The following is an 18,880-nucleotide window of genomic DNA, read 5'->3' as shown; positions in this document are numbered from 1 at the left end:
GCGTAGGTAATTTTGAAATTGTAACATTCACAAAATTATATCTAAATTAGATTATTTCAGGTAGCTACTGCAAAATCAATCTGAACTGGCATGATTGGTACAAGCTATGGAAGAAAACTGTGCAGAAAAGAATTGTGAAAGGGCAACAGGGATTGAGAAAGCAGTGCTCTAGGGATTTTAAACCTGAGACAGGATGTACCATTATATGGTGGTGTCGTAAAGCAAGTTAACAGCAGTTATTTGCCTTTATCTACATATGACACCATACATAGGCATACTCATACCAGCTTTAGTCTGGTGAGTTCTGTCATAGCTAGCTACGCATGTGTAGTTAGTTCCCAGTAGCCCTGTACAGTATATGCTGAAGTCTGTAATTACTTCCTGGTAATTACTGAATGTGCTGGCTAGCAAAGGCTAATATGAATATTGCACTCTGTGCTGTAAGCTATCCTTTGAGTACTGGATACATGTTCCAATATTTAATAATATCTAATGGATCAGAGAGCAGACAAAGGCAGATAAAAAATGCCAGCGTATTTTTACAATCATCTGAAACTCTACAACTTCTTATAGCAGCTGAGCAGCATGACACGGTGCATCTTTTATTGTCCCTAGGTTAAGTTATTAAAGTCATAAGGAAAATAGTATTTTTCCCCATATCTTACACTGAAATTTTTATGTGTGCTAGTAAGAGTGTTGAGAACTCTGTAAACTGTTTTTGTTCTCACCATGTGATGATTGAATATTTAATTCCAGAAACAGTCTTGTATCTAAGGGTAATTTTATTAGCTCTGATTGCCTTGGTATATTCTAGATCACGTGATACTGTGTTTTGTCAGTAAATTGACAAAACCTAGTTTCAGGAGGAGAGAGAGAAAGGTGAACCCAGGAATAATGTGATATCTGCTACTTCATTTGAAGGGGAAAAAAAAACTTTACAGTATCTGTGATATCTACTGATTATAAAATTTTGTAGTGTATATCTGAAAATACCTCCACAGCAGTTTTCATTTAAAAGCACAGTCTGTCATTAATGGATTGACCACTTTATACAGCTTTTCTGTTCCTAGGCTTTATTGGTGCAAGTTACTTTTTAATAGTTGTTAAACTATTAAAAACTAGGAAATGGTAATTAGGCTATACTCTAATACAGTGCTGTGCAAGAACTGCCACTACCTAGGTTAGTTCTGTGCATGCTGAAGTCATAGCCCCCATAAGAGGCAGGTGTTTAAGTATAAATAATCTGATTTTTGAAGATTCATTGTATACCATTACTGTATTTCAAAATCATTTAGTACTTCTGTGGTAGAAGGAAGAATGGGGTACATATCACTGGTGTTGGTGAAAAATAGGCAAGCTTCATGAGGTAACGTATTGTACATTTTACTGCTGGACCAGAAGGAGGGAACAAACTGATCAGGATGCTCCAGGTAAGAAGGCTCTCAAATATTAATTACTATAATGGTATTGAGTAGGTTATCAGCTAAAGCCAGATGCCCTAACATCCACAAAGCAGAAGAGAGGATTATTCATGAGTGTTTGATGGACACAGCAATTCAGCTGAATACTAATGTATTCCTTTCTTTTCAAGGTATCTACACTCCAGAACCACTCTGCAATTTCTGGTGGGCTCTTTTATCCACGGGGTTTATGTTTGTGTATCATTTTAGCATCTTGCAGATTCTGGGATTGGTAAGTAAATAGAGGTTAATAAATGGATAGTTTGCAAGTACATTCAAAGTAAAAACACTGACTAGTTTTTCAAAACATCCCGATATATATGGATAAGACTACTTGCATGCAAATTTTTAATTGCATGTTCTAATGGGCATTTGTATCTCATATCTCACAAGCATTGGTAAAATATTTCATAAATTGATTATGTACCTGCATAAATCCATCTATTAAATGCGCACAACTGAATTTGGACCTGCTTTCCTTCTGAAAGCTACCCTACTTGTGTTGAACAAAGGAGTGCCACCTAAACATTTTTTATTATTATGGTATTTTCAAAATTACCATTTTAGGTGTCTGAATCAGTGCAACACAAAAATACTATTAATTTATAAATTTGTTGTCACTTTCTCAGGTTACAGAAGTGAATTTGAACAACATGTTGTGCCCAGCCGTCTCAGATCCTTTTTATGGGCCCTGGTATCGAATCTGGGCATCTGGACATCAGACTGTCATGACCATGACTCATGGGAAACTTGTAATCCTACTGTTTTACAGTGCTGTCCCCATCTTTAAATGTAGCATGGACTTGCTTAGACTCCCAGCTAAGAAAATAGACTGAAATTTCTCCCCATGATGTAGTACATACAGGAAGCAGAGATACTTATACTGGAAAACAAAGAGGAGGGATGAGACGACAATGTGTTTATACTTCTCCCCACAGTTTATTGCCTCAGAAACACCTCAATAATCAAGTGAGGTTTTTTTTAACTGCTGTTTCTCACTGCCTATTGCCAATGGCAAAATTAGTGGCCTTATTCTGGAAAAGGTTCATGTTTTATACATTTTGTGTAGATTACAGTAGAATCTTGCTAAGCTACCGTTTAAAATTAGGCCAGGATCTGTCCACATTCCAGCGAAGAGAGTGGCAATGCTACCTCGTTTTGACTTATTTTCCATTAAATAGAAGTACGCTTATATCATAGGATAGGAAATAAAGCTGAATTACAACACTCCAGTGATGTGAACAGAACACACGTTGAAGTGCATCATCCTGGCTTAACTCTTAGCACTTGAATGTTGCAAAATGGTCACAGTGAAACGATGTACACTTAATCTCCCAGTTGTAAGTGCAAAACAGTGAGGTTCTACTGTATTTTCTTTAAGCTGGTTGAAAATGTTGGGGAACAATAACTCATTAAAAAAAAATTTTTTTTTTAAGCAACTACTTGATTTCTAAGCTGCTGTGGATAAATATCTATCTGGCTAAGTGTCATCAGATCTTGATGCTTTGGTTATGCTTTTATTTGAGTGAGTAGAAAAACACCATGTTGAAATAATTTCAAAAGACCATGTTACGTATAAGCTATGATAATGTATTTAATCCACTGTTCTGACCTGACTTTGAACAAAAATGTTTTTTTCACTTAGCTTAGATTGGAGAGGGAGTGGAGATCCAATGTCCAACATAAACATCAGTTTTCCTTTTTTACTTACTAGATTTTGAAACATTCCTCCTCTGTGTTCTACACTGATCTTCACTCAGTAGAGTGGTTAGTGAGGAAACAAAATGAAACTATGTTCTGTCTCTACAGCTCTAATACATTCTGTATACTGATTTTAAAATACAGATGTAAAAAGTCAAATCAATGCAGGCCTCTACTGAGCAGAAAGTGTTCCAGTTTACTAGTATGACTAAACCTTCCTGTCAATGTGTCTTTTGGACAACAGGATGTAGATAGGCAGAATGATAAATAGTAAACTGTGTGTACCTGTTCAAATTTTCCAAGGCTAGAGGAGAAACTGGTGGGCATAGTGATGGGAAATCTTTACTGTGTTCCTCCGGGTAGTTAACTGTTGAGTCTATTATGCAGACTGTTGTCTTTCAGGGCTGTAGGAATTTTGTTGTACAAAAGTTTGTTGCAGTTTGTAGATTCATTGTGTTGTCAAAGCTGTGACTTGTAAGATAAAACAAAACCATACCTCCTCCAGCTGGATCACCTGAAGATATGTTCTGAAGTTAAGGTACAGTCATTTATACCTCAAGAAGGCAAAGTAAGAATGAGAAGTGGTTGACTTTTTTTTTTTTTTTACTTAAAAAAGAAAAATTTTCATTGGAGAGGGAACCAATGGCTACTTCGAATATTTTTTTTATTCCATATAATTAAAAAAAAAAGTACACCTCAATCCAAAATATAGTCCCACATTCTAATTTACACACTGGTTTCTGGCTTTCTTCCATGCCTTGCTGTGTATATATATACATAATAAATATACTGTACTCTCACAACTTGAGAACATGTGACATATACCTAAACTATCCATCAAACATGTATAGCTAGTCTTAGTTATACAGACTGTATGGCTCCTTGTCTTTTTAATCAGAATTCAGCTTGAGAAAGCTAAGCACCTGGTAATAAGAACTGCCAGCATACGGAGTTAACTGTCAGTTGTTGATCCTGCAAATGTCTAAGTACATAATGAATTTCATCAAGTAGTCTCACTGCTGCCTCAGTAAAGCTGGGCATATGTTACTTAAGTATGTGTGGAGTGGGGCCTAAAGAATGAAGGCATTGGTACTGAAGGCCTGAATCTGTCTGTGGAAGACCACTTAATTAGCTGCTGAAGTGATAGAAATATTTGCTATTTATTTCAGCAGATTCAGTATTTCATGGTGAAATACAGGATGTTGCTGGGAGATGCTAAGATGCAGTGCTGGATGTTAAAGCGTCCCCCCTATTAATATACTTCATCTCCTATGAATAGCTGAATGAAATCTACAGTGATTCTTCCCTCCCCATAGTTACTGTCAAGTGTATCATGGTTTATTTATTTACTTAAGAATTTGGCAAAATGCCTTATGTTGAATTCAGTCCTGCTTAGAAGGAATGTTTGGTATTACAATAGAATTATTTTAGCCAAATTTTGCAAATACTATTTCACATTATTATTTGCTTAACTTCACTGACGTTTTGTTTAAGAATCTTTCCTGTTTCTTTATTTTTTCTTCAGAATATTGTAGCTACTGGGAAAATTTCTGAGTTACATGGAAGTAGCAGGCTTTTTTTTTTTTTTAACTACAACATTTCCTATCTATAGTCATATGCTTCAGGGCATTCTAAACAAGTATAAAACAGCTGCTGTTTGCCACCATTGACTGCCTCTGGTCAATTAAGACTGCAGGAGCATTTAAATAAGCTCAGGTGTCTCAGTGCAGGCTGTTTGCTTTGCAGGCAAAGTTTGTGAGCTCTTCTGACTGACTTAAAATTCAGTAGCAGGAATGGCAATGTTAAATATAGCTACCTGAGGGAAGTCCCTGGGGCAATTTGGATGAAAGCATTCTTGGTGCAGTCGTACCACTTGTACCATTCACTTTGATAGCAGAGCCACTGTAAGTGATTGCTCCTGCCTTCCCACCCACGCTGTACCACAGAAGTCTGTTTCTGTCACTGTGCTGTGACTTATGCTTTTTCTCTGTTACGCTGGTCCAGTTGTTTTGAGTCATGGTAGAAATTTCAGGCATAATTTCAGAACATGGAGTATGCTGACAGAACTGCTCATCAAAACCAATGGGACACTTATATTCCCCTTCCAAATCTTACCTGTGCAGGTTCTGGAGCTTGTTGAATTCTTCTGTACCAATTTAAGTTGCTAAAATGGCTAACTGAAGAAGGAAATTCGGCAAAAAAGCAGAGAGGTAAACCAACTACTACACCCAGTAAAGATTTTAGAGGTATTGGAGCTGCTGTAAAAGAGTTGAATGGTGCAGTTGGAGGCAGGTGGGAGGGAAGGCAGTGGAACCTTCACCTTTTGTTTGACAGTAAGCTGTTGCTTCTTTGCTTGTTGTACAGTATCAGTGAAGCTGGCTGAGATAGAACAGAATCATTTAGGTTGGAAAAGATCCTTAAGATGATGGAGTCCAACCATAAACCTAACACTGCCAAGTCCATCACTAAACCACATCCCTTAAGCACCACATCTACACATCTTTTAAATACCTCCAGGGATGGTGACTCCACCACTTCCTGGGCAGCCTGTCCCAGTGCTTGGCAACCCTTTCGGTGAAGAAATTTTTCCTAATACCGAATCTAAACCTCCCCTGGCACAACTTGAGCCCATTTCCTCTTGTCCTGTCGCTTGTTACTTGGGAGAAGAGACTGACATCTACCTCATTACAACCTCCTTTCAGGTAGCTGTAGAGAGCAATAAGGGCTCCCCTCAGCCTCCTTTTCTCCAGACTAAACAACCCCAGTTCCCTCAGCTGCTCCTTGTAATACTTGTGCTCTAGACCCTTCACCAGATTCGTTGCCCTTCTCTGGACATGCTCGCTCCAGCAGCTCAATGTCTGTCTTGTAGTGAGGGGCCCCAAAGTTAAATTATTCCCTCCCTCCCCTTGCCCCTTTTTGAAGGCTTTTAAAATGTACTATTTCATTTTGGTTTATGGTATGGCACCACAAGAAACAGTATCAGCATAGCTGAGACACAAGCTTCACAGAAGGTGAAGAACAGGTCAGAGTGGGAGCAGAAGGGGAATGGACTTCTGAAGCTAATGTCATTGAACTTCCCATCCTTTATTCCTCAGCTGTCTCTGGTATCTGTTTGGAATACGCATCAGACAGAGCTTGTTCAATGTGCAGGATATTGGTCTGACTGGGTAAGACGAATACTTAATCTCCATAGGAGTTCTTTATTCTCTGCCCTGGCAGAGGCCAATTTTCTTTTCCCTGATTGGTTTGTTTCACAGGCAGTTATGCTATATGGATGATTTCTTTGGTTGCTTTTATACTTATTTATGCTGGAAATTAAAGAACAAAACTATACTGCTATTCTTGAAACCTAATTGACATTCTCTCCTGTGGTATTATGCACATGATCTATGTCAAGATAACTTGAAGCTGTTGCCCAGTACCTGGTGATGAGTTTTTACATTGCAGCAGTGCAATGTACAATTGAAAGGGTAGTCCGAGTCCTCCCTGGTCAAATGTTCCTAAATCTTTTGTCACAGTACTAAGAGTTATGAAAACATTAGCAATAGCTATGGGGCAGAGCAGGAGGGGAACCAGATAGCCAGACAGCCTATTCCTTTCAGCAGCAGCTTAAGCCGACTGTAAAATCTCATCCCAAGTGGACTGTGGATTTGCTGTCCACTAGCAAGTCAGGCACAATACCAGAAAAAATTCTTGTGCAGTGCCAATGCCTAGACTTCACAGAGAAGTTGGTATGTATTAAGGTGTCTGACCAGAACCTTCTACTCTCCTAATTTCTAGTACTGTAGGCACTTCAAACAAAATAAACAAGGAGAAATGAAATTGATTGCTCCTACTGCCAGGGAATGACTGTCTAAATTTACCTCCCAATGTACACATAAATGAAGCATTAGTAACTACAATAAACTTGTTTACGGATCGGTTTGTTTATGCAGCCTCAGAGTAAGTAGCCCTCTAAAGCAGAAAAGCGAGATAGTAGAATTTCTACACCCACCACAACATCTGGCAATTCAGCCTGTGAATATTGAGATTATTGTGCCAAGGCTTTAGCTGTCCAGGGTACATGCAGTGCTATTTTTCAAGGATTCAGACACTGTACACAGTGTTTGAGCTGTATCTATTTGTTTAACTTCCTCCTGTTTAAGCACCAAAGAAGAATTTGCATCTTGTTTATTTTGAAGGGTGAAAATTAACAGCTCTTGACCGTACTTGTATAAATCAATGAAAAGCCACAGTCTATGAACACACCGCTCTACTTGGTTTCGGTTCAGCTTCTTAGGGCTTGACAAATGCTGCTTATAAGCAAGTCAGTCCATTTGCATACCTTAAGATTATAGAGTACCTCATTGTAGGTTTATCCATCTGTTTCTGGCCACAATCAGGGTTTTGATATTTCTGTATATTTGATATCATTTTGTAAAGCCCAGTTTAGTTTTTCTTTCAGGAATGGCTATTTGCAACTGTTATATTACTGTACTTTTATGTTCTAAGTCTTGCATCTAAACACCACAGGCATTTGTTTTGTGTGCATCTATAGCTAATGGAAAATATAGACATGCTGTTTTTCCTCACTGTTGCAATTGTTTCACTAGAGGTGGATTCCTAGCAATTAAATTAGTCCTAATAGTTAATAAAGCTCTGAAAAAGCCAAAAACTAGGAAGAGGGCATGTCAGCCCTGTTAGGAGGCGAAAGGTTTCTGCAGCCAGACAGGTCAACTTTGATGTTTTCATTTTTACAGTGATAAGACTCATAACAAATCTGTTGATTTTTGTGATCTCGTACTCAAGTGATATTGCTGTAAATCTGTCTTGCAGCTTTTAGTGTAACTTAGTCAAAGCCAAGCTGTTTTTTTAAATGATTTTATTTTTTCTTCAGGGTCAATTTTGTACTTTTTTTAAATTATTTCTGCATTTACTGAGTCATTATCTCAATGCTGCAGAGGACGCAGCAGGCAGAACAGCGAGCGTACCCACACCACTCTCACCAACCAGACTGTGCCGGGGAGCTGGAGTTGCTCAGGCACTGGTCTGAAGCACACAGCAGTCTTTGGAAACGTGCAGCTCCAGTTCCCCTACCCTCTAGTTCAACCATGGCGTTATCCAGGCACAGAATGGTACGGCAAGGGCAAGGATGGATGTGGAGAGGCTCAACTGCCACATATGCTGTTAGTTCTGAATAATTTGTAAGAGTGTTATGAATTTTGTAAACTTTTTAATGTGCTAAAACTTGGTTATGAGGTAACATTTACAAATAAGGGGTAATTTGTGTACTTGTTTTTGTATTTTGGTCTGATGTTCTTTTTTGTTGTTGTGCCCTAAGTCCAGATCACTGGGCAAATAGTTGTTAAACCTTTGAATTAAAATAAATAAATGCATTTTAATGGATACTGTACAGTTTTGTTATCATTCTAATTGTGCCAGGCACTGAGTCTGTCTTGTTTAAGACTTTTTAAAACCAGATAGGAAAACCAAAATTGGCTTTCCACTTCAATTTGTAATATTAACAGTTAGAGTCACAGAAGGACTTTAATTGATAGCTAATCATCAAATCAGATAAGAATATGAATTCTCCTGTCAAGCAGTCTGTACTGCTAGATGTAGTCCACTTTGCACATAGCAGTTTCTGTAAGTGAGAACAATGATTACCGGGATTTCTGGAAGTTTTAAGCATTTAAGTACAACCTGTGCCTGTGATCTGTCAATCAACATGACCCAAGCCTGAGTTTACTGGCAGACCTCACTGTAGGACATCATAGATCCTTTAATCACTGTTTAAATATTCCCTGTCCATGTCTTTCAGGTAAAGAGCTCAGGAAACAGCATTATAGTGTTATGATGCTTTCTTTACGCTTCTGCTGCTGTTCTTGCCACGACTTTGGCAGGCGTCTTTTATTTCCTGTTCTATGTCACTTTAGTAGAAGATCATAGAACATGTACAGAGGTTTTCAGCTCAAAACTTTGTTCAGAAAGCTACTGTAATTAAGGTACTCAATCTTATACCATAGGTGATGGCAAAGTCGTTTTAATGCACTTCAGAATCTGGCTGTAATTAAAAATACATTTAAATAGACTGCAGTAATGTTGTGAGCCAGTACATCTCAGACAAGCAGGTATTTATTTCATTGTGTAAGCTTCCTGGCAAATACTGTTCCTGCAAAAAGAACGTACTGGATCTGCCCACCTGTATTATTATATATGTTATAGAAGTTTTAAGTTTTCATGCAGCTGAGGAACAGAACCAATTCTCCAGCTTAATTTCTCTTGAACAGTCTAAAGACTGATACAACAGCTTAAGTAGAAATCTAGTATGAAGTGCTTTATGGAAACCTGAGATGAATTTGCAAGTAATTTCCTTTTTCAGGCACTGCTAATTATCCTTTGCATCTCTCTGTAACCCTAATTGTGAAGTCAGCCTTTCATTGTTTAAGACCAATAAGCAAGTTTCCACCTCTGAAACATCTTAATACTCAGTACTATTTTGCTAGTTTGATTTTTATGGTGTGATAACTACATAGCTAGCTAAAATAGCAAGAAGAGTGGGAACTTTTGGTAGCAGTTTTAACTAGCTATACATCTCAATGGACTGTGAGTTTTAGGTAGGTTTTACCCAATTCAGACTAACGATCCCAAATCTGTGAGGTACTAAAACAATGGAAGCTATTTACTGAGGCAGGTTTTCCCTTCAGAGGTTTGGGGTTTTGTTTTTGTTTTTTTTTTTAATCTTCTAAATCAAGCCTTCAAAGCAAGTGGAGTAATGGCTGCATCAGTCTTCAACTTGTAAAGGTTACATGGATTTTATTGGTTTGTTTTCAAAGACTCTGCACCTACAGACAGGAGATCTATTAATATTGAATTAGTCAAAGGCAAACAAAACCACTTCTAAAATCAGATCTGAATTCCAGGGAGATGTTAGAAATTTCTTGCTTTGTCTCAGGAATTACCCTACAGAGGAAATAAATAATACACTCCCTTCAACTCAGACTCGGTAACAAAAAGTCTCTCAGTGCACTAAGAAGGTGGCTCAGGGAGCAAAATTCTCCAAGTCAGTTTTACCTGAGTACTTTGTTTTGTCATCAGCTGGATTGCAGGTTTGTGGCTTCACAGGAACATGCTCCTTCCCTTCTCAAATACGAGATCTCTTTGGTATCTGCACTGCTATCCATACCGACGCAGAGGGTTGCCGAGGCTTCCTCACCCACTGACCAACACCCCAGGAAACTCTGCTACCAAGCCGGAGTTACTACAGGGACACTGAAAACTGCCCTTAATGAAATAAAGGTTCTGGTGTGCTGTTCTCTTTGGCTCTGCTCAAGTAAAACAATTTAAAAATGGCCCCACTGTGTTAAGACCAAAAGCTTTTGGGGAAGGGGAAAAAACCTCCTCCCTGTCAGTGCAAACTCTGCGCTGTAATTTTTTTCTATAAAAATTAGATCAACATGACAGTCTACACATTAGCTAGGTACGGTATGCAAGATAAGATAAAGAAATCCCTCATGGCAAAGTAAGCCTCGATATTCTTTAAAATCACACCTACTGCTGTAAGTGTAAATATTATTTTAGGTGATACTTGAAGATGTTATTTGATACACAGTTTGCCACTACTCTGTTGAATAATGTTGCTACAAGTAGCATAGGCAATGTGTCGGTTACACCAGTATAACTGGTTCTGCAACAAAGTTTTGCTTCAAAAGGTTAAAACCACTTCCCCCTCCCGGAGAATAAGGAGCCCAAGCCTGGACAAAATTCCATGTTTAAAGTTAGACATAAAAAGTACAAAACTGAACTGATATAAATACTGATAAATATATTGATATCAATAATGATATAACTGATATAAATGCTGATTTAACTTGGAGTGTTTAGTGACTCGCTTCTGAATTAGACTGAAAGCTGCATGCACCTGTCCGCAATCTGTTCCTACAGCAGGCAAAATGGAGAGACAGAGTTAATCACAGAAAAATACTTCTAACACATCATCAGCCTTTAACACTAAGTGCAAATGTTTAAATAGAAAAATTGACCAAGCCGCACAATTAAGCAGAGAAACATGAAAAGAAATGGTGATTCTTTTTCCTTATTTTATTGGGTAAATGATTTAAAAGGTAATAACAATAGTGTTAAAACTACTACAATATCTTTCCACAGCCATATCTCACAGACCCACAGATAACCTTCTATTTTTTTTTTTTGCTTTTTCCCCATTTTTCTCTTTTTAAGCCGTACTTATATTAAAATGCCCATTTCAACAGTTTCTTCACACTAATAGCAATTAAATGTGGAAGGAAGGAGGATCTAGTTATAAAGGAAGGGGGATCAGGTAATCTGTGATATTATTGTAATCAATCAAGTTACTAAGAAAGGAAAAGACAGAGGCTTTACAAGCTACTCCAGGTAGCTCTAAGCCCATTGTATGTCACCATTGCATTAAAGATAACTCAAGATGCTGGTGAACAATTTAAAGTAATTCTTTTTGTAACATATAAAACACTAAAATAACTTAGAAACTAGATCCAAATATCTTGAAAAGAATCAACTTTGATATACAAAAACAGTCATAAGTTGTTACAAAAGTTTCAAACAAAAGTTTGTTTTCTCAGTGCGTTTATGTACCAGCGCAATTACTGGGTCCAGAGCAAAGAAAGAGGTTTTTATTTTTTATTTATTCTTTAACAGTAATAAAAAACGAGGAAAACATATCTTTGTATATAAAGAATCATTGCTGGTCTTAAGAATAAATGTAACCAGAAACCCTTAAATCTGAGAGGCACACTTTGGGTTTCTCTCTTTTTTTTTTTTTTTTTTTTAAACTTTTTTCTTTTTTTAAACATAAAAGGAAAGTCACCAGTTTATTTAAATGGAGGAGATATTCCGACTCCCCAAATAAACTTAATTCAATTAACATCACTAGCAAAAATCAGTTAGAAACTGTACAAAAATAAAAAAGTTAACACATTTAATCCTGCAGGGATTTTGTAAGGACTGGAAGGCAGGCTTTAGGAGCAGCATTTGGGCATGGCTGGAGGCTTCTTTGGTTCGATCTAACACACATAAGAGATGTAACCTACTCCAGACAACAATTTTAAAAACCCGCACATTTGAAGACAAGTAAAGAGGTCCGTATACAAACGCCAGGGTGTGCAAATGGATTTGCCTGCCTTGATTTAATAGTGTATCTGAGGTCAGAACTCTAGTGTGCCCTCCCCCTGCTATCATCAGCATTGGGGTCGAGATGGTGAGAAGTCAGTGCTACAGCAGTCTAGGCAGAAGGAAGGCCACTTGAAGCATGACTAGGTAATAGTTTCATGTCAAGTCTACAGCTTTGTCGTCTTAATTCAGTTTACAGAACAGGGTTTTTAGGAACATTAAGCAAAAGAATTAAAAAAACCCCCAACAATCTCTTGAATGGAATAAGGCAAACTGTGTAGTGCTCATAAAAAATTAGCATTCCAACTTAAACAGTGAAATAAGCTACTTGGTTGTACCTTAACTTCTTACAAAGTACCCCAAATTAAGACAAAAAAAAATTTAAAAATCTGTAACTAAACCTAGCAATATATCTAAAAGGGTACTAAACATAACTATGAGGGAATGACATTTGTGAAAGCAATTGTTGCTCAGCTTTAAGCGAACAGACCTATTCTGTCCCAGTGCATGTCACAGTGAACTGCACGTTTTGTACAAATAAACCTACAATTACACAGAAACAATCCATAGCATTTTCAGCACTTGCATGCTGAGGAGGTAGGTGCCCTAGAAACACTGTAGATAGACTGATTATTCGAATCTTTTAAGAAAAATATCATACAATCTGATTGACCACAGACTCTGTAACAGTTTTTTAATTAGTGATACAAAACTCTGGTCCAGAAGGGTCTGGCATTAACTCATTTCAAAAGCACACCTTTACAGTTTGTATAACACCCTTTTAACTATATTTTTAAGCAACAGCTACTAAGAGATAGACAAAAATGCATTGTGCATTATGCTGTATACAAAAAGGAGACAAAACTATCCTTTTCTCCCCCAAGCCATGGTGGGAAGTATTGCTGACCTTGTCCTTAAAAACCTGCAGGATTGTTTATTCATCAGTATATCATTATTACACTGGTAAGAAATTCTGTATAACATCTGCATATATCGAAGATTTTTTAAAAAATCTGATATGATTTTAGATCCGCATGACCAGTCACGTGACCTGCTTGAGGTTGATTAGCACCTTTCAATACATATATATTTTTATATATAATAGATCTTTTTAAAAAACTTCTAACAATGAGCTCATACAGAAGCATGAGCATGCTGTAACGAGATGACAGATAAAGATGGGGTTGGATGACCTTTTTTTTTTTTTTTTTTTGCAGCAGAATGATTCAGTTTGTGCTCAGTTTCCCTATAAGGGCAAGAAAAAAAAACCAACACAACTCTATCAGGTAGCCACTTGTTCACAATTTCCACTTGAAGACTAATCCATTTAAAAGTGTTCCCCAAGTAGAAACAAGACAACAGTATCATCCAAAATAGCCTCTGTATAAACATCTATTAATTTTTGCAGCCTCTGGCTGGCATCTTTTGGCTCCTGAAATTTCAGGCCCTCTGCTTATAAATTAAGGCATCACAACTGAAAATGTTAATATTTGGACATCAGATGCTGTGGATGAAGGAATACCAGAGACCTTCTACAAGAACCTCCATGGAAATTAAGTGGCAAAGCTAGCCTTGCATAAGGGATGAGCATAATTTATCTGTATCTGTTTTTGAAACCCTATTGAAACATTTTTACAATTAGTCTGATTTTTTTTTAACAACTGAATTTTAATTGATTTTATCTATTTGAATTTTATATATCTATGTATTTACAAACATTCATTATTCAAAATTACTGGAATTTCTGCTTACTGTGTTTTACTTACTCATATTAGGAAGGTCTTTTCTGTAATAGATGGCATGTATTGTCCCCTAGAATACGCACTGAACTACAACAGGTATTAGTGGGAGTTCTGCAGGCACATGAGCAAGGAGCGAGCTGCTACCATAAACTGGGCTTGCAAATATACCACGCATACCTTTTACTAATTCCTATTTTTACAGCAGGAAAAAGTTGCAATCAGTTTTCTTTCTTCTGCCGTGTGGAGGGGTATCAGAATTATTACACAGTACTTACAGCTCTCAAGTACTATTCCTGCAATAGATGAAAACATGTAAAATTATGGCATACTTGTCCTGTGCTCTTTCACAACAGTCTTTTTTCTTTTTTTTAAACAATAGTTAACTTCATCTAACTATTTATGACTTGATAAAACTCAACAAGTTCAAAAGCAGAAGAAAGAACAAAACAGGGATTTTTCTTTTCCAAAATAGGTTTGCTATAAAAAAAAAGAAAAGAAATCTCACTTTAAAAAAAAAAAATCCCCAGAAACCTGACACCAGAGCAGACTCAATATAGTTTGCTAGAATGTCTGGCATATTTGCTATATTTTTTCTATGAATTTTATATATAAGTATATAGTTATGTCATAGTCAAAGGCACTAAAATCTAAATCCGTTTTCTTCCTAATATGACATTGGCTACTCACCAACCTGTTTTTAAAAACGAATGTCACTCCTAATTTGAGATCATCAGAAAGGCATCATCTCATTACAAATGCATTATTATGACTAGTCTTGACAGGGCTGGACTGCCCTTGATTCCCAGCACAGAATGGGAGACAAAGGTATCTGGTAGCCTACTGGATTATGTCATGCCCTATCAATTAGACCACTTGATTCTGAAAATGCTGCCGTGTTAACATCACCTCTCATTGTACATGTAATTGCTTCTCTTCATCCAAAAAAGCATTTTGTATGTCAGCCTTGACGTTTTGGCTGTATGTGCTGGATCTGAAGTTCATGTACATAGCTACACAAAAATCTTTACTGTGGGGGTGAGATACTGTACGCACAACATTATTAAGAACGTTATGAAAATGCAATTCATTGTCTAGTATAATACCTGAATCTGATATGTTTCATTCCCTGTCACACCTATTAATGCAAAAGCCATGAACGCCTTTTTGCTAAGCAAAGCATCCCTAACTGTAATCCTTAAACTCTTCCTTCCATCCACAGTCACAGAAAGCCTTGATTGATATAATTCAATGTTAACAAAGTAGAAATTTAAAATTTCATAAAAAACCCAAGGGCTATATATGCTGCAAAAAAATCTGCAGTGACTCAATAATAAAAAAAGTATGGGATCTTTGTAGTAATGCAGTTTTCCCTCCCGTTGCCATGATGAGCTCAACCAACTAAGAAGCCTCAACATGGCAACGGAAACTATCATCATAAAATGGTACAGTAATAGAGATAGCTAGACCAAGAAGGGGCAGGGTCTCCTGGGAAGAGGTCTGCAGAGAGGTCCAGTGACTGGTCATGCGGCTCAGTGTCAGGAATAATGGTTGTACGGTGGAAGGGGGTGCCCAATACCATTTTGGAAGTGATGATGCTGACGATGGGCAAGATACTCTGTGTAGCTCATCGTCATCTTCTCACTACGGTACCTAGAAAAGAGCAAAGAAGCAAATTCAAGAACTGTTATCAGGAAGCTGTAAGTAGCACTGAAAATACTGCACTAGTGGTATGTTTAATGGTAACAGCTCTGTGCTTCTGATGTTATGAATAAGACTAACTTCAGTTGCGCAAGGGCAGGGAGGGAACCGCCATGGCTGTCAGGGTCATTCTTGACTCACACGATAAATCACAACATAAGTGCTTATGAAAAATATTTTAAGCAAACAGAACCGTTAAAAATTGCTGCCTACTACGTTGCTTGAAGTAGAGGAATAGAAGCTCACGATGATTTACTGAGAATGTCCCATATCTTCAGCCAACTCTCTATATAAAACCTAGGAGAAAAACTAAACAAGCACTACAGATTTTTTGGCTGTTTTTAAACAATCAGTATCAATTGCCTGCCAAATTCTGCTATTAAAATAATCCCAGCTACATTAAATAGCATTACATTCTTTTTAGACTAGAATCATAGACTATCTCAAGTTGGAAGGGACCCATCAGGATCATCGAGTCCAACTCCCTGCTCTTCGCAGAACTACCTAAAACTAAACCATATGACTAAAAGCGTCGTCCAGATGCTCCTTGGACTTGGATGAGCTGCTCCTTGGACTTGGATGAGCTTGGTGCCGTGACCACTTCCCTGGAGAGCCTGTTCCAGTGACTGACCACCCTCTCAGTGAAGAACCTTTTCCTTAGTGTCCAATCTGAACCTCCCCTGACGCAGCTTCATCCCATCTCCTCATGTCCTATCTCTGGTCACCAGAGAGAGATCAGCACCCTCCCCGTCCCCTGCTCCCCTTGAGGAAACTGTAGACTGCGACAAGGTCACCCCTCAGCCTTCTCTTCTCCAAGCTGAACAGACCAAGTGACATCAGCCACTCCTTGTAAGTCTTGCCCTGGAGGCCTTTCACCATCTTGGTCACCCTCCTCCGGACACACTCTTAACAGTCTGATGTCCTCCTTCTACTGAGGCACCCAAAACTGCACACAGTACTGAGGTGGGACCACACCGGTGCAGCATAGAGCGGGATGATCACCTCCCTCGACCGGCTGGCTGTGCTGTGCTTGATGCACCCCAGGACACAGTTGGCCCTTTAGGCTGCCAGGGCACACTTAACTCATATTCATCTTGCCATACACCCAAACCCCCAGATCTCTTTCCACAGGGCTGCTCTCCAAGCTTTTGTCCCCCCAGTTTGTCCATGTAACCAGGATTACCCCGTCCCAGGTGGAGAATCTTGCACTTGCTCTTGTTAAATTTCACACGGTTGGTGATTGCCCAGCTCCCTAGTCTATCCAGATCTCTCTGTAAGGCCTCTCTACCCTCAAGGGAGTCCACAGCTCCTCCTAGTTTAGAATCATCAGCAAACTTAATTGACTCCTGTGTCCAGGTCATTTATAAAAATATTAAAGAGCACTGGCCCTAAAACTGAGCCTTGGGGAACCCCACTGGTGACTGGCCACCAGCCTGATGTCACCCCATTTACTAAAACTCTTTGAGCCTGACCCATCGGCCAATTGCTCACACAACATATTATGGACTTGTCTAGCTGTACGCTGGACGTTTTGTCCAGAAGGATACTGTGAGAGATGGTATCAAAAGCTTTGCTAAAATAAAAGAACTCCACATCTACTGCTATCAACTAGATGGGTGACCTTGGCATAAAAGGAAATTAAGTTAGTTAAGCAGGACTTTCCCCTCGTGAACCCGTGCTGGCTATGACCAATGACTGCATTGTCTCTCGCATGTTTTTCAGTAAGTCCCAGAATAGCTTTCTCCATAATTTTACCAGGCACTGAAGTGAGACTGACAGGCCTGTAATTACCAGGGTCTTCCTTCTTACCCTTCCTGAAAAACGGGATGATATTTGCCAGCTTCCAGTCGACTGGGACCTCTCCAGAGTCCCAAAACGGTTGGAGAGAGGTCCCACAAGAACATTGGCCAACTATATGTAACTAAAAGCAGAATCCAGGCCCTGATAACAAATGTTTTAGATATACTTGCATCAGTATTGTTTGACAACAAGGAACATATTGCCACATTTACACTTATCTGTGGAAGTGTAAAATCTACACAAAAACAACACTATTCCACATTTCCACAAATTCCACTTAGAAAGACCTTGCATAAGAGATCTGACAGATGAGGTTTGGTGAATCCAGCTACAGTGATTTAAAATATTGCCACCTCTCCTTTCTATCATATTTTTCTTCTGGAGTTGCTCTGGTTGTTCTCTCCTCTTTTAGGTCTGAAAAAAACACAACAGATGGCTCAACCACTTGCACTCACAACCCAACACAAAAGTTTAAACTACTGTGGAGTTACCAACTGCAGCAATTAAGGTGGCAAACACATTTTGCTTCTGTTGCCTCTTTGCCAGAGGAACAGAGCAGAACATCTTACACTTGCAGCTTTTTGCTTCAGTGGACACGTTTCAGAGCATCAAAGGTGCCCACGCTTCCTCGATACAACAGTGTTTGTTAATGATGTACTAATTTAACAAATGGCCACTGGTCCTTGCTGAGAGATTAGCTGCAGCTCGTCTTGAATTGCTGTGAATGGTAAGCGGCACTCTGCACTTGACGAGTAAGCTGGTCTGTGAATGAAATCCCCTGCCACTGAAACTAAACCATAAGCTTGGCAGTTAATGAAGGTTGTAAGTGGGTCAAAGCAGGCCAAAGGCTGCCTGACGAGAATCACATCTGCTCATTTAAGCAGATGGAGGAGAAAATGCAGTTACTGTCCTTACACGTTCTAGACCCTAGAATCAGTACTCTTCTTTCAGCTCTGCTGTTTTTTAGCTCTCTTCTTCAAAACGGGGCCAGAACTACTGGGTATTCACTTGAAGTGAAAATAGTTAGCAATAGATTGGTTTTGATCAGCTTAAAGCTTTATTCACGCACAGGCCATTCACTTTAATTTAGAGACTTAAAAAAAGAAGTTAAAAGGCACTTATTCCACTCTTCCAATAGATGTTTTACTGTATGACAAGAAGTTATTAAAATGAGACTCTAAAAAAAGGTTGTCCGATGCTGGGAAATGGTTACTATTTTAATACTACTGTTTATAATATGTTAGTAAAAGCTGGGGTTTTAAGCAAGTAAAATAGCCAAAAAAAATATTTCTTCTGAACATTAAAAATTATGCTTTGTTTATTCCACTTATCAGG

The 18,880-nt window shown here is 38.4% G+C and overlaps 2 protein-coding genes across 4 annotated transcripts in view; one reads left to right on the top strand and one right to left on the bottom strand.

The window, feature by feature from the left end:
• TMEM164 (transmembrane protein 164) overlaps positions 1–8,546 on the top strand; it is a 47,114-nt gene extending 38,568 nt beyond the window's left edge. The window contains exons 6-7 of the mRNA XM_069810974.1: positions 1,592–1,692; positions 2,090–8,546. Coding sequence (XP_069667075.1) covers positions 1,592–1,692; positions 2,090–2,296 — 308 coding nt within the window. The 3' untranslated portion in view covers positions 2,297–8,546. The remainder of the gene's footprint in view (positions 1–1,591; positions 1,693–2,089) is intronic.
• A 2,679-nt stretch (positions 8,547–11,225) lies between these two features.
• AMMECR1 (AMMECR nuclear protein 1) overlaps positions 11,226–18,880 on the bottom strand; it is a 107,929-nt gene continuing 100,274 nt past the window's right edge. For 2 of the 3 annotated variants that reach the window (XM_069810966.1, XM_069810968.1), the window contains exons 7-8: positions 15,624–15,697; positions 11,226–14,340 (exon numbers count right to left, since the gene is read on the bottom strand). In XM_069810966.1, coding sequence (XP_069667067.1) covers positions 14,231–14,340; positions 15,624–15,697 — 184 coding nt within the window. In that variant the 3' untranslated portion in view covers positions 11,226–14,230. Of the gene's footprint in view, positions 15,698–18,880 lie in introns of all 3 variants that reach the window. The other variant, XM_069810967.1, reaches the window with a different exon arrangement.

This window comes from Haliaeetus albicilla, chromosome 23, assembly GCF_947461875.1.
Source record: "Haliaeetus albicilla chromosome 23, bHalAlb1.1, whole genome shotgun sequence".
NCBI lineage: Eukaryota > Metazoa > Chordata > Aves > Accipitriformes > Accipitridae > Haliaeetus > Haliaeetus albicilla.
The sequence above is the reverse complement of the archived record's forward strand: the minus strand, read 5'-3'. Positions and strand labels throughout refer to the sequence as shown.